The sequence below is a fragment of the Anoplophora glabripennis genome, unplaced genomic scaffold, assembly GCF_000390285.2.
Source record: "Anoplophora glabripennis isolate ALB-LARVAE unplaced genomic scaffold, Agla_2.0 scaffold897, whole genome shotgun sequence".
Taxonomy (NCBI): domain Eukaryota; kingdom Metazoa; phylum Arthropoda; class Insecta; order Coleoptera; family Cerambycidae; genus Anoplophora; species Anoplophora glabripennis.
The window spans coordinates 28,394-44,663 of NW_019417069.1; the positions used below are offsets into that span (position 1 = coordinate 28,394).

The window sequence follows — 16,270 nt, forward strand, 5'->3', positions numbered from 1 at the left end:
TGCCGCTGGTTTCTACGTCATGATGCTGAAGACCCTCGTTTTCTTGCAAACATTCTTTTTACTGATGAGGCCGGGTTCACAAGAAATGGAGTGTTTAATTTTCACAATACGCATATTTGGGCCGACGAAAATCCTCATGCTCTAATATAATCTGGACATCAGGCACGTTTTTCATTAAACATTTGGATGGGTATTGTAGGTGACAGGTTTCTAGGTCCTGTTGTTTTACCAAACCGATTAACAGGCGCTCAACTTTCTGCAGAACACACTGTATGAGTTTTTGGAAGACATTCCTTTGAATCAGAGGCAACAAATGTGGTTCCAGCATGATGGTGCTCCAGCTCATTTTTCCATGGCCGTTAGACAGCATTTACACCAAACTTTTCCACATAGATGGGTAGGAAGGACCGGACCTGTTTTATGGCCTCCAAGATCGTCTGATCTGAACCCTCTAGATTTCTTTGTTTGGGGAAATTTGAAGACATTAGTGTATGGTACTCCTGTAAATAGCTTGGAAGAGCTGCAGCTACGGATGAATCAAAAGTATCAAGAAATCCAAACCAAGGTGTTTTCGAAAGAGTTCGAATATCGTTGAGACGAAGATGTCGTGCCTGCTTGGAAATGGACGGAGGGCACTTTGAACATCTTCTGTAACTTTGTTTTTTGTTTGTTAAAAGCTTCCTTTGTCGGTTTATTCCTAATAATATAAAATGTTTGAAAAACGAATAGTGGTCCATATCTCCGCAACCGTTACTTTGCGGATCCATGTTTATTACGATTTTTCTGCTTATTTTGGTTCATACTATTACCTCCTGAAATATTTTACACTCTTTTTTTAACACCCTGTATGTAAAATAAGTTGTACAAAAGTTTTTTTATAATAAAAATCCTGAATATAAAAAAGGAGCTTCTTTAAAAAATGATTACATTAACAAATCTATTTATTTTAGAAATGGCAAAATTCCCATTGGAATTATAAGCTTTTTAATCTAATATAGCAACAAGAATTATATATTATATCGATATTTTTACATTTAATTCAAAAAAATGGTTTTAAGACAATAAAAGAATTAAAGTTGCAGTCCAACTTTATATCAAACTGTTTTGCTGTTTTTATTTTGTAATGACAAAAAAAATGTTTTTCAAACTTCAATACTTTGAATACACCTGACAAAGGTTTTCCTCTGTATTTCACATGATACTCTCATAAGGAAATTATCTTTTTATGGCATTCAAGGTGTACCGTTGACACTAATTCAATCTTTCCTAAGTAATCGTAGACAAGTTGTTCATTTAAATAACTCATATCCAGGTTATGAATATGTGTATCTTGGAGTTCCACAGGTGTCCATGTTGGGGCCATTACTTTTCATTGCATATGTTAATGATCTGTTTCCACTTATAATACCTTTTTGTAGTACGTTATTTACCATTGTCTATATGCGCCTGCCTATAATTGAATCTATCTTTCTTTATTTTCTGAAGAAAACATTGAAATAGCACAAGTGGTTTTAAAACTTTCACAGCCCGTGCTATTTAAACTACCATGGTTTTTGGGATTGTTATACCGTGGGCTGAATACCTGGTGGCCGCCAGTTACAGAAATACCTCTCACTTCCTTTACCTTAGGTAGGAATCTTAGGCCTGCTCTTGTTGTTCTCAGGCTAGGCTCTGTAGGGGTGGACCTGCTATTAGAACCCTTAGGCCCGTCTTGATTTCATTTTGGTTATTACTGGCTCTAATTGTAAGAGACGGAACCCGCTGAGTCCTCTTCAGTTGCGGTGAAGCATTTGGAGAGAAATAAAAGTTAATCCTGTAACTGGCGACGACCAAGTACAGAGGCCACGATATAAAGCCTAAAAAACCATCGCACTGTAAGTATGCGCACAAATATGTTTTTATTAAATTAAAATTTGAAATTTAATATCTTTAATCACACAAGGACATGCAAAACTACTTGGTGTGATTCTTGGTGACTATCTTACACGGAAGTTGAATTTATGAACCCCAGGCACAATCTTTTTAATTTGTAGATTGAGGCATTCTTCGTGTAATAATTGTTTGATGATGTGCTATTATTCACTTTTTCATGTCCATTTAATACAGTGGGAAAATAGCACAACTTTCGATAAAATCTTTAAAGCACAAAATACAAGCTGCATCATTAATAACTAACTCTTGATATACTGAACACGGTCGACCGCTTTTTAGAAAACTTCTACAGCGCCAAGTACATTTTACATGACGGACTTACTTAGTAAATAAAGTCGAATAATGGAAAAATTTATAGCTCTTTTATCTGCTTTAACGTTAAGCCAGTAACTTATTACTTAACTGGGTTTACATATTACGTAGTGTCATAAATTTATGATTATTCCAAAAAAGGATTATATAAGTTGAAATTTATAGTACCTACTTCTATTGGCGGTGGTGGTGATGGTTTAAAAAGGTTAATTTATGTTACTTAATTTTCCTGGATTATTGGCGAATTTTATACAGTGATCTAGTGGTATAAAAAGAGTCCATTAGTCATAAGCAATAGTATATGAATACTATGAATATCTCTTTTTTCCTCATTAGCCAGTACTTTATTTTCTCTAAACTTGATGTAATATTGTAATTATACACTCAATCATAATATTACTTAATTCTTACTCTTAATTTTTTACAGCTTAAAATTTTCTAACAATCAAAATTACTTCACCTATTGTTAGGTACGATATGTCCTGTCTGATTAATATACGATTTGAATGTTTTTCCTCCAGCATATTTGTAGCGTTATAGAAGTAGGTATATTGGCAATTCAACTTCCTTGCAGTTTAGTCAGTTGATTTCTACACAAAGCAGTTTGAACAATTGCACTTCAGAAATAAAGCTTGTTTAAAATATAATCCTGAATGTAACTTTAAATGTAACTGATAGAAATACTATTACAGATAATTTTTGTCAACATTTAAACTAAACAACTATAACCAACCATATCTAACAGTTGGAAGTATTAAAACTGACTGCCCTGTCATGTAAAAATGTTTAGAGTGTCGATCACGAGAATTATAACTAAAATATTTTAAGTTTTCTGAAAGTTAATTATTGTAAATAGAAAATCTTGACTGCATTTTTAAAACAATATTTTTAGTTTAAAACATGTGGCGTACGGTATGTCTCGAATCAGTGTTTCCAGAGTTCCTATATTGATATTTGTATAAAAAAATGCTAGGTTATACAAAAATCTTAACTTCGATTTTAGCAATTTCGTATGAGATGTTACAGTTTGAGATGGAAATGTTATCTGTTAAGTGGAAAAAATTCAAGAATTATATACTGAGTGTTCCATTTTATATCCGGCTATTTATCTCAAGTTGGACCACGAAAACTTTTTTATTTTAAATAAAAAGTCTTATGTTTTTTGCTTGGGATGTGTAAAATTAAACCCACTTTTTTGGTATATGCATTATTAGAATTAAAATTGCAATATTTGAGATATTTTTATAGTCACTTCAGAAGTACCTCATTATTTTAAGATTTCATAGGTTTGCAATTCATGATGTTATTGATGTCGCTATTTTTTACTTTTATAAAAAAATATATTATATATTCTTAATATAAATGTTAAGTACCTAAACCATGTCTTCTCTATGAAATAAAAAGATGAATTAACTATACATGAAGTCAGGAATTGAATGGGCCATACTAAATTCCTCGAAATAAACCTATTGAGATTACGTTACTATATTACCTAAAAAGATCAATAGTTCCATTATCTGCTATCAACTTCTTAAGATATTTCAATGAAATCTAGTGCGGGGGATTCTTTGAGGCGGCCAAATATGAATACTATTTTTTTTACGTAAAATAGAGAGGTCGCGAACAATACTTGAAACAGTCTTGTTTCTTTGTAAAACATTTTTTTTTGCAGATATTCTGTGAAGAGAAGCATCACTTTGTTTACTGTAAAAATTGTTTCATGTCGATGAAATGATCGTTTCAGAGAAAAATTGATTTAAATTTTTCAGTTGTTAGTTACTGACAGTTGAGTATTTAGAGGAATTATTCTATTCTAATTAAAACTCTTTTTTGATCAAATTTAAAAAAATATTTGAATTTCTTTGAAATGGCTTAATACCTTCAAAATAAAGTAAAAAAATGCGAGAACTAATAATAAAATATATGTTTTTTAACGAATTACATAATAACATGTACATGTACAAATGAGGGTATGCAGCTAGATGCTCCGGATATAAGGCTTATTATTAAGGAATATCCTGTGGATGCACCATACCATAATTTAAAGATAATAATCTGTCATTAGATACGTGGAATAGGAATTTTCAAAAAAGTTAGAAAATGTCATAATATAATGTAACTAGAAGAATAGAACTAGAGTAGCGATGAGAGTAAAGGAAATAATATCTAATTGTTTCCATTTCTATAGGTCTCTAAAAATATTCCATCTTCAAATATAATGAATTTTGGATGAGACGAATTTCTCTGATAACCCTGGGTAAAAGAATGTTATTTAGAGGTGGACAGAGAAATATGAACTCGTATCAGTAATGTTTACGATTTCTGCTATTGGGAGAATATTATCTTGTTATGTCGTAAACAAACGAGAGCACATTTGGACAATATGGACTGAAAGAGGACCCGTTTGAACCAGATATAGGAAAACAAAGTCGGGATGGTTTGATGGAGAAAATTTTGAGGAACATTTTTTGACAATTATTGTTTCCTGGAAAAATAGATTGGAAGGTCCTTCTTCCAGACAATTTAAGTTTCCACTTCAACCATAAAGTTATACATGCCTATGAGGAACTACATATAAAATTTGTATTTCTACCTGTAATTGCCACGCATCTTTGCCACGCGCTAGATGTGGCATAATTTGCTCCTACCAAAACAACATAAAGAATAATTTTAACTTCAAATTATTAAATTATTTAACTTTAATTTTTTTTTTTTAAAAAGTGGAATTTATCTTGTTGACAAAATTCTAATGTTTTGGATATATTATATGGTTGAATTTTCCTGCAATTGTGATATATAAGTATTGTATATAAAAAAAGTTTTATTTTGTAATTTATATTTATTATGTTTAAATTTAACAGTTTTTAAGAAAGGTAAAACTTAAGAAATAATTCAAAAAAATCAAATGGTCTATATTTGTAAAAATTAATAATTATTAAATAGGTGAATAAAATAAAACAATTTAACTTCTATAAAATTAAAATTAAACATAATCTCGCATATTTTTAGAAAAAAATATTATTATACAGGGTGTCCGGAAATTCTTGCAACAAAATTTGGTCATAGATTCTTAAGACAAATTCAGCGGACCCATATTTTAGCCTTGTAAGACCTGGAGCTGAGTTGTAAAGTTTGATCTCGAAACCCGTAGTATTTTAAAAATAAAAGGATTGTGAGAAAATTGTACCTTTTTTCTAAAATAAGTTACTATTTTAACTGATCCTCAAAGCGTAAGTTTACAAAAGATGGTGTTTCCACGACTTATAAACAGGTTTCTTGGAGAAATCAAGTCAAGAATATCTGTAAGTATTAAAGTGGCTTTTAAGTCATGGGGTAACGTACCAAATCGTCTGAAGGTAGTGAAAAAAACACCAGAACCATCTTTGACAGTTTCAGATGAAGCAGTAGTAAGTGATATCTTGTTAAGTTATTTCCAATTCTAGAAAGGGGATGAATAAATATTTAAATAATAAAAGGAGCTCTCTATACCTGCAGGAAAATCCATTTCCTTAACTGATCTGCAACGTTCCCATAATGAGTAAGACGCAAATGTCAGTGAAGCTATATTGCACATGCTAAACCTGTAACCAGGTTCAATATCAACCCCTTAGTTACCAACAGTGGAATTTAATTTGCCATTGACTTGACCAATTACGTTATGGCAGCAGTTACCTGACCCCAGAATAAGTTTTTAATTTTGTTTTTGATAAAATGTATTGCGTCCATAAGTGATACAATAGTTACCTAATATTAGAAAATGTTTTTATCTTTGTTCTTATAAAATGTATCCATAAGTGTTTCGACAAACTGTTTAACAAATAAGAATATTTTTTAATGTAGTGTAATTTTTGATCTGCTTTAATGGGGGTGAGTTTGCTGTACTCATCAAAATAAAGGGTATGGGCAAGGACACATCATTCATGCAACTGATTAAACCCATCCCATTTTATTTACCAAGTACCGCAATTCGTCTTCAAAATTAGTGTAACAAAATTTTATTCATTTTAAAAACTTTGCTCAGATCTATCTTTCTTCAAGTTTATTTTAAAGTAGAATGCGTATATTAACTTTTCTTTGCATTACAATATTTGTACATTCCCAATTATTTTTCGGATAAGTTCTGAATTACCCTGTATAGTGCCAACTTCAAAAAAATAAGCTGTAACTAAAACCCATTCTCATTGGCATCTTTGAATAGCCATAGGTCCCTTATGACGAATTTTAGGACTTCTGTTCATATGAACCTTTTTTCATGTCTCATGTGTAGAATCACACAAGTATGGGAACGGAATTTCTGGACACACTGTAGGTAGATAGTAAAGGATGTATTAAGAAAAGTAATTCTCGTAAAATGCCAATTTTCAGTATTTTGTGCGTAATTGGATACGTTTTATATTGTTGTATTGAGAATAATGGGCAATTAAGCGTCTTTCGATTTGGGTAGGTATTCATTCCAGTTTTCTTAATAGCAGTAATCGCCTATGAGACAGGATTTATAAGACATAATACGATCTCAGAATTTTCAATTACGTAGAAAATATCACGCTTTGTAACAAGTAACACAAAGCACTGCAATATACGTATTTGTAAAAATTCACATCTTTTTATTTATTTTTAAAGGCTAATTCAAATAAATTCAAAAGAATAATTAAAAAAAAATCTTATCAAATTAAGTTAAACAATGTTCTTCGACACCAAAAATCTAGGTATGCAAAAGATATCCAACCTCACAGACAAGATTGCTAACTGCTGGTACTAAGGGAAACAACTACTCAATGAGCTACACGTCCCAACTAGTATTGGATAACATCACACTAATACTCAGTAATCAGTTGTAACAAATAATTATCCAAAATAAAATCTAAAAAATATGCTCTCCATGTTTCCCAATCAGTTATCTACACTTCCAAGTCGGTTATCCATGTTTTCGAACAGGTTATCTATATCTCTCTTGATGTTTGGTGCGGTTCAATCCATCACCATACAAGTAGGGAAATCTTCTTCTTGAATAATACGCAGTTATAAATTCAGAGTATTATACATATTATCCTACTAGTTACAAAAGAGTCTTTTTTGTGACAAATTCTGTTGCCTAGATGGAAGTACAGTTATTTGTTACTAAATTTAATTACTATAGAACAACAATGATAATGTTATTTAACCTACCGGCCTGTTCACCTAATTGTTTCTTCATGCCATCTTTTGTAATATCTTGTAATTGATTTATCACTTTTGAATTCGTCCTATGGCTATCTTCATATCAGATCTTCATGCATCCTGTCTTGTCATTAATTTATCCTGACCCATCTCCATATCAGCCTTCATTGCCTTCATCATCATTTCCATCAGTGACTCTTCCATTATTATTTTTGATTTATGATATTTAAAAAAATTAAATAAAAGTAATTGAACATTGCATTAGCGACTTTTTTAAAGGAGCGTCCTGTATTACTTTATATTAATGAAATTTGTAAGTTACTGAATTTAAAAAATATAAAGGTAATATACTCGTAAGTATTTATTTACTAAATAAGGCTTTTTAATTTACATCGATAATAACGATAGTCTAATCTACAGGGTGAGTCAGTTTTTTGTAGTAGGACTTTAACTGTTGATAGAGAATCATTTTTTAATAAGAAAAGTTCCTATAAACGTAGGTTTTAGAACACTTCGTTTGTGAGATATTGGGTGTTGAAAACAAACTTTTTTTTAAGAATTTTTCTTATTATCTCTAAAAGACCAACATATATTGTAATTTGGTATTCAGAACACATCAGTTATTGTGAATAAAACAAAGATATCTGTTATCCATTTCACACACCAGTGACGTGCCTGAGGTGGGTTACTGCCCCCTTTAAAAAAATAATTCGTACGCGCGTGAATTTTTCTGGAAAATAACATCATTTCTAAATTTTTTAATCAATTCTGATTCTGAACAAATCAGATCTCTTTCAATTTTTTATAAAATTAACGGTTTTTGGTTAAATTCATTTGGCATGAAACTATTCCAACGATATTGGTACCTAATACATTTGTGAATTAATAAGAAAAATATGATGTACCCTGAAAATCAGCAAAAACGATGTGTAACGTGTGTGTCAATTAGTTCTTTTTTTTAAGTTCTGTGTTTTGTTTTTTCATGCCAAATTTCAGTTTAATATCTGTTGGTCTTTTAGAGATATTAAGAAAAATTCTTAAAAATTTTTGTTTTCTACACCCTATATCTCACAAACGAGGCGTTTTAAGACCTATGTTTATAGGAACTTTTCTTATTAAAAAATGATTCTCTATCAACTGTTATTATTCATTCAATCGTTTTTGTTGATTTTCAGTGCACATCATATTTTTCTTATTAATTCACAAATGTATTAAGTACCAATATCTTTGGAACAGTTTCATGCCAAATGAATTTAACCAAAAACCGTTAATTTTATAAAAAATTGAAAGAGATCTGTTTTGTTCAGAATTGATTAAAAAATTTAGAAATGATGTTATTTTCCAGAAAAATTCACGGGCGTACGAATTATTTTTTAAAAGGGGCAATAACCCACCTCAGGCACGTCACTGGTGTGTGAAATGGATAACAGATGTCTTTGTTTTATTCACCATAACTAATGTGTTATTAATACCAAATATCAGTTCAATATATGTTGGCCTGTTAGAGATATTAAGAAAAATTCTTTTAAAAAGTTTGTTTTCAACACCCTATACCTCAGAAACGAAGCGTTCTAAGACCTACGTTTATAGGAACTTTTCTTATTAAAAAATGAATCTCTATCAACTGTTAAAATCCTACCTAAAAAAACTGACTCACCCTGTATTAAATACAGAGAAAATAAAGAATTGAATAGAAATATATTTAAAAAAACTGTTGAAACTTTGAAACATGTTCAAGTTGTTGATTTCATCCCCTTGCAGTTTAATTTAAATTTAACGATAGTGATATGACGAAGATATAAGATGTTTCATTAAAAAAGAAGGAAACCTAACTTGATCTAGAATCTAGAAGCTACATATGTTCAATTATTTTTTTTAAAATGAATTTTTGGATCCCTCAAATACAAATCTTGAACTGTGAACTGTGAACTGCTTATAGCCAACCCCATATTCCACGACATGGCGCCCAACGTGGTGCTCGTGCTACCAATGAACCAATTTCCTCATACGTCCCACGTCATGGCGACATACGTGACGAACCAATGCATGAAGAAGACGACTCAAGTAAGGACCAAACTCATAATCTTCAATTGAATTTCGGCCGATTGTTATTTATTTTACTCTAATTCTGACATTCCTTAAATATTGTAGTTTAGGTATTTTGCGTTAGATACCGTCTGTAGAGACAGTATTATATGTTTGTCTGACAACGGCTGAGGTATTTTCTTATTTAGAATACGCGACCCTAAAATTCACCCCTTAAATTCCAAAATATTTTTTCTAGAAGTGAGCCCTTAAAGGATCATAAAACTTTTTTTTAAAAAATAGGTGATCGTATTCGATGGAAAACCCTGTACATTATTTTTACAAAATAATGAAATCATCTAGTGTAATAATAGTAGCATAAGGCATTGTCGTGTATTTTCTGAAAATATTAAATACTAATATACATAGATTCAGATAAAAAAATTCTTAAACGGCATATTGACTGTGGAAGTTTAGAAGATATTTTTTGAGGTTTTCAGTTTACCTTTTAAATATTAAACAAATATTTTGTATACTTAAGGATCTGTTGACAATCAAAACAGAGATTTTAAAAGAAATGTATGTTGTACTTTTTTTCATCTTTCCACATTTCACTTTATTGATCAGCTTAGCTTTATAGAAAATGGGGCGCTTTCTTTATTGCGAACATTGCAAGCGTTTCATATAGAATGGTAATAAACTTCCGTTAATAATTTTAAAAATTGAAGACTAGTGTGGACTGAAGTAGTTCAAGTCAAATTCAATCAATGGAGACAAACAGAAGAAAAAATAGGAATAATGGAACCTTTTGTGGAACCGATGAAATAATTCTGTTTGGTTAGACAATGTCGATATACAATAAATAGAGAGGTTAGTGATATATAAAGGATGTGGCAAAAGTTACGAATAAAGTGAAACAAAAAACCGTTAATATGAAAAATGTTTATTTGCTTGCATAATGTGTGTCTTTTAAATACCAGTCATCTTTGCTTGTGCTTTTGTGTTTGTTATTAGATCTTGTAAGATTTGAGTATTATCAGCGAAAACTCTATCTTTAAGCTGGCCTCACAGGAAACAGTAGGGACACATAAATCGGGGCCATGGCATCGAGGTAATCAAGGCACGTTATCTTTCACTGAATCCAAGGACTTCCTTTAAACGTAACATTTCACATATAGGGTGTTTGTAAATAAGTGCGAAATATTTTAGGGGAATTATTTTGTGAAAAAAGTTCAAATAAATTTCGTTTCCAAGATCCCGAGTGTTTAAATTTTAATTTTTTATTTATTTTTATTAATAATTTCAGAGTTTTAAAGTATTGCTCGAAATTTGAAAAACGATTTGGAGGGATAAATGTGCATTTTTTGGGGTGATCCGAATATTTCTACTTCCACCAGTGGCGTTCGTGCGAGAATGCAATAAACTTTTTCAATAAAAAAAATGGTACGCCACTGACTTTTTCCCATTTTATATTTTTTTAGAAGTCCGCCATCAATTCTGTATGAAATTGGTCTCTTCAATTTTTTTCGTAGGATGCACCGTTTTTGAAGAAAAAATAAAACATATTTTATTGTGTATTTTTAATTTCTATTGAAACATTATGTAGAAGGTTGCTGTCAGTAATTCTAAATAAAATACAACCATCAAATTGCGAATCAATATCTTTAAAATTCCTTGAAATAATAAATAAAAATAAATAAAAAATTAAAATTTAAACTGTATCTTGGAAACGAAGCATATTTACGTTTAAATGAACAATTTTTCACAAAATAACTTCGGCACTCACCCCCTAAAATATTTCACACTTATTTACAAACATCCTGTATAAATACACAACTTTCCACAAATAATAAATTTTATTTTTTTTTTCAAGTTAACAATTCTTTCATATCATTTCGCTCGTAAGTTACAGCCACAATTAACCTTAAAAGAAATTTTGCCGCAATCTGTATAAAAACTATAACAGTTATCATTTAGTAGTTAAAAACTTCCTCCGAAAGACAAAATAATAAAAAGTATTTGAAATAAAATTTTGAATTAATAATAAAATTGAAAAATTGAATTACTTAATTAAAAGAAGATTATTCAGAAGCAGCTCGTTAATGTTTATATTACCTACATTTATTTTAGTTACAAAAAACAATATGAAGCTTGTACTCTATTAACTTCAATTATTCAGACAGGGACAAATTGTAGGGCAAATCTAATGTCACTAATTTGCGACTTCTGTTGTTACTTAAATGATTAAATGCTTCAAAAATTCGACCTAAAAGTAGCAAGCTTAAGCAATGGCGGCGGAACAATTTTTAAGGAAATGGTTAACCCAACTCTGTGGCTAACCTAGGGTAGGAAATGTCTGTTGATCTGACGTATTAAAAGATTAGATGGCATCTAACTATCTCCCTAACTAATGAGGTTCTCTTCATTCTGGCACTAAATAATAATTTATCGACATACAGGATGTCTCAATAGTGTTACACATTTCAGTAAATTCCTTTTTGAAAACAATATTCAGAAAAGTTGTCCAGGGCCTTAAGATTTACATTTCAAAATTTTTAATGGAAGCCAAATTTATGATTTTTTTAAATGGAATGGTTTATTTTATACTTGAATTCGGCTTATCCTTAAGCTGGGTATCCACATTGCGAGGCTGCCGCGCGAGGCAGCCTCGCGAGGCGGGACTCGCACTGTGGATACCTGCCTCGCACCGATTATTGCCGCGACGTGAGGCTTCCGCAGGGTGAGCCGAGATTAGTCGGTTTTCTATTCTGCTCAAAGGCGCCTCGCTGCGAGCAGCTCACTTCGTTTGGACCGTAAATAGTCAAGTATTTGTTTTATGTGCCTAGCGCGTTTAGTTTTCTGTTCCGTTAAAAAATGGATAATGAAAAATGTCGACTTTTAATTGACTTATATAAAAATCCTTATCTTGCCTTATGGGATCCACAACACAAACATTATTTTAATAAGAGAGTCCGCGAAGATTGCTGGACTGAAATACAAAATATTATTCAAATACCTGCAGGTGAACTAAAAGCTAAAATGAAATCACTGATGGGTACTTACCGACGGGAAAAGTCAAGACAGAAACAAAGTCAAATAACAGGTTCAGGTATGTATTTGTTTTTCATAAAAGCAGCATGTTTGATAAATTTATTTAATATGTGAAAGCAGCACAATTATAAAAATAACTAAACATTTTATTTGTATTACAGGGAGAGACAGTGTTTATGTACCTAAATCGTTTGCATTTGAGTGGTTTGATATTTTATCTGACCGTAACGATCCTAGCCAGACACTGGATACAACATCTACAACGGTAAGTTTACTTCCTATTTAATAATTATTTTGCCAAGGTATTGCGCCATTTGTAGTAAAATGTGTTGCCAAATGTAAACGTGTATTTTTAACTTGTGATGTTCTTCGAGGGACATTACGAATGGACCGCAATGGTATTTCTTGTTCTATCCTCCATCTACCGGGTAGAATATGGCCATCTTTTTCTATATCGAAAGTCCCAGGCGGTATACGTGTTACATGAACTTGACCGTTTGCGTAAAAAATTGTGTAAGTATATGGTTGTTAATACAACTTTCGATGCTTTCTCTGGTTGTAACATTATCGGCTTTCTCAGAACACGAAAGACAGCACTCACAATTCCAAACGCATTTTCAACAACTCTACGTGCTCTAGAAAGGCGATAATTGAATATTCTTTCAACTGATCCCTTTTCTGGAGTACCTTCGAATGGTTTCATAGTATATTCATTTAATGAAAATGCTTTGTCACCTAGTAACATGTACGGCCCCTCTGGTAGATATGGAACCTGCAAGGGACATGGTGCTGGAATATTAAGTTCATTTCTTTCAAGTTTTCTATACAAATTAGTATTTTTGAACACTCCGCCATCAGATATCCATCCTTGGCATCCAATATCGACGTACATAAAATTATAGTTAGCGTCTACGAAAGCAAACAAAACAATGCTGAAGAAGTTTTTATAATTATAATACTCTGTACCGCTGTTCCATGGAAAATTCCATTTCTCTTCAAATTCTTTGGCAACAGCTAACCATTCTTCCTCAGTTGAAGGTAACTGCAAGGAAAAATTAAAATATCATTAATTATTTCGAGAAAATAAAAGTATGTGAATACATTTTATTTTTGTTGCAGGAACTGGGGGAATCCTCGCAAGACAATTTTCAAATTGCCAAGGATTCTCAAACAACTAATGAATCTCAGACAGAACTCCCAAAAACCTGAAGAAATTATGTTAGAACCTAGCTCTACTGAACATATTAAAACGAATAAAAGACGTTTAGGTAGTATGCCTCCGAATGAATTGACGACAAAAAAGCGTACCACATCTAAATCAACAACTGAAGATCCTATGTTAAAAAGAGCCTTTGAACTCTTACAAAAGAGTGCCGATGTAGGTAATATGGATCCATATAGCATATATGGTCAACATATAGCAAACGAACTAAGAAAATATGATGTCAGAACACTTTCTATTGTAAAACAAGCCTCCAATAATATTATTTTTGAAGCCGATATGGGGAGGCTAGTGTCTCCAAATGTAGGGTACTTATATAATAAATATGCATCTTCAACATATACCTGTTCACCTGCACAAAATTCGACATCTATAGCTACTTCAACTCCTACGTATTCATCTCCAGAATATAATATACAATCACCTGCAGAAACTTCGACGGCTGAAACAATTCGCAATCTTTCATCTATTTCACAGTATTCACCCTATAGGCAAGACAGTACTGATATAGAGACCATTACTAAAAATACTACCGAGTTTTTAACTTTATAATAACTAACTAATAAACTTATAAAATATAATTTGTCTTTATCAACTTACCTCTACATAATCATGCAATGCTTCAATAATTGCATCGCAAACTTCTGGAACAATTCTCGATATTGATTGTTTTGACACACGAAAAATATATTGTAAACTTGTATATGAATCTACAGTAGCTAAATATCTTAATGTGATAGCAAGTCTTTCTTTAACAGTAATCGCTTCTCTCATATATGTATTAGTTTTTTTCGTTTTTAAACTTATTAATGATTCGAAATCACACATTGACATACGTACAAAATTTTTAACAGTATCTTCAACTGATTCAAACGTCATGTCTTCTAATAATCCATTACCGTAATGCAAATTACTTTTAAATAGATATTTCATCCACCAACGCGGTCTCTGTCGTTGCTTTTTCTTCTTTTTCAAAATTGTGTGAATTAAAATAAACGCCATCGCCGCACTACCACATGTAGGTGTCATTGTTGCCTCGCACTAACTGGATGGCAGAATGGCTCACCCTTGCTTCGCGAGGCTTGCCTCGAACCTTTGAAATTATACTTGAGGCAACCTTGCGCGGCTGCTGCCTGAGGCTGCCGCGCGAGGCTCCCTCGCGTGGCAGCCTCGCAAAGTCGAAACCCAACTTTACGAGTCTCTCAGTTTTTATATCAACTCTTTCAAAAGTTGTTTTTTATTAAAATCGCATTATTGAAAGTGGGGTTGTGAGCCCTAGATTTCTTGAATTAAAATTAAACTGTTAATACATAATTTTCTCAGGTACTTATTATAATTTTTCAATAAATTAGAACTTTCCTACAGTTTGTTTCCTACATAACTTTAATTATTCCAAAATTGGATCAAGAAACCAGAACTAAACAGGAATGTCTAGAAACATTGACGTTGTATATTTTCGTAGTGAATAATAGGTAATTTAATTTAATAATATATTCGAATACGAGGTCTATTCAGAAAATAACCGAACTTTATTTTTTTAAAGTTATTATTCTCTCCTAACTCCTAACAATTATTGCGTAGCACTATCCATAATTTTATTTTATTTCATTTTAACAACTAACTACTATTTTAAGTACTAACAAGCTATTTTATCTAACTTTGTTAATTCATGATTAGTGACCTATGTACTATAACTGTATCAATAAAATGAGTATGAGTATGAGTATTATTAATTTTATACATTTATTGGTTCTTGTCTCCAAAGTACTACTTTCCTCCACACACTTTTCCCAGTGGTATTCCAGCGTCCCTTCAGCGCTGCTTTTAATTTCGGAAATAAGAAAAAGGGGATGAGGGAGGACAATAATCTGATTTTTGGAACAGAACTGATGAATTGACAAAGTTGATTGTACGGACACATTGCCAGGGTGCAAGAACTATGAGTTGTTTCGTCACAACTCTGGTCTCTTTTTGCGTTTTTTTTACCATAACTATTATAAAACTCCTTGACGCGAGAATTTAAAATGCACAACTCCATTAGGGTCGAAAAAACAGTGAGCATCATTTTGACATCGATCGAGAGTGACGTGCTTTTTTGAGACGTGGAGATCCTTTGCCAATCCATTACGATGATTAAACTTTTGTTTCAATGTCGTAGCTGTAAACCCAGCTTTCATCTCCCGTTGTGATATTTTCAATGAATGTTTCTTCTTCATTGGATTGTTCAAGGAGTTGCCGACAAACGTCCACACGATTGTAACCGGAGGGGTTATTTCTTTATTTAACCATCTACCGTTATAAGCAGTATCATAACGATATTAACTTGCAAAGAGTTTACCATTTACTTCTCGAAAGGGCGTTTATCATTATCATCTACACATTAATTAATACGTGGGAACTTAGAAATGTACGTTCAGAGAATGAATTTCACACACTTACCGTACGTCGCTCATGTAGAATGTAATCCAGTGGTTGGTTGTATAGGGTAACACTTAAGTTGAAAGAACAAGAAAATAACGGAGACACAGCGTATTCGAACAAACATTATGGATTAATCTACACGCGATAACG

The 16,270-nt window shown here is 31.9% G+C and overlaps 1 protein-coding gene across 1 annotated transcript; it reads right to left on the reverse strand.

Moving 5' to 3' along the window:
- Window positions 1–1,659: 1,659 nt before the first annotated feature.
- Window positions 1,660–14,473, reverse strand: LOC111692132. Its single transcript, XM_023455895.1, has 3 exons — window positions 14,300–14,473; window positions 13,165–13,519; window positions 1,660–1,856 (listed from the first exon to the last, which is right to left on the reverse strand). The coding sequence occupies exons 1-3, from the start codon at window positions 14,471–14,473 to the stop codon at window positions 1,660–1,662; spliced, it is 726 nt and encodes a 241-aa protein (XP_023311663.1).
- Window positions 14,474–16,270: the final 1,797 nt, after the last annotated feature.

What these genes read in the sequence shown, in the direction of transcription:
- LOC111692132 (XM_023455895.1), bottom strand. Translation starts at nt 14,473, where the DNA reads ATGAGAGAAGCGATTACTGTTAAAGAAAGACTTGCTATCACATTAAGA. An exon ending in CATTGCATGATTATGTAGAG is followed by an intron (nt 13,520 to 14,299) that starts GTAAGTTGATAA and finishes TTTTCCTTGCAG; the next exon opens with TTACCTTCAACTGAGGAAGA. An exon ending in TACTATGAAACCATTCGAAG is followed by an intron (nt 1,857 to 13,164) that starts GTACTCCAGAAA and finishes ATGGTTTTTTAG; the next exon opens with GCTTTATATCGTGGCCTCTG.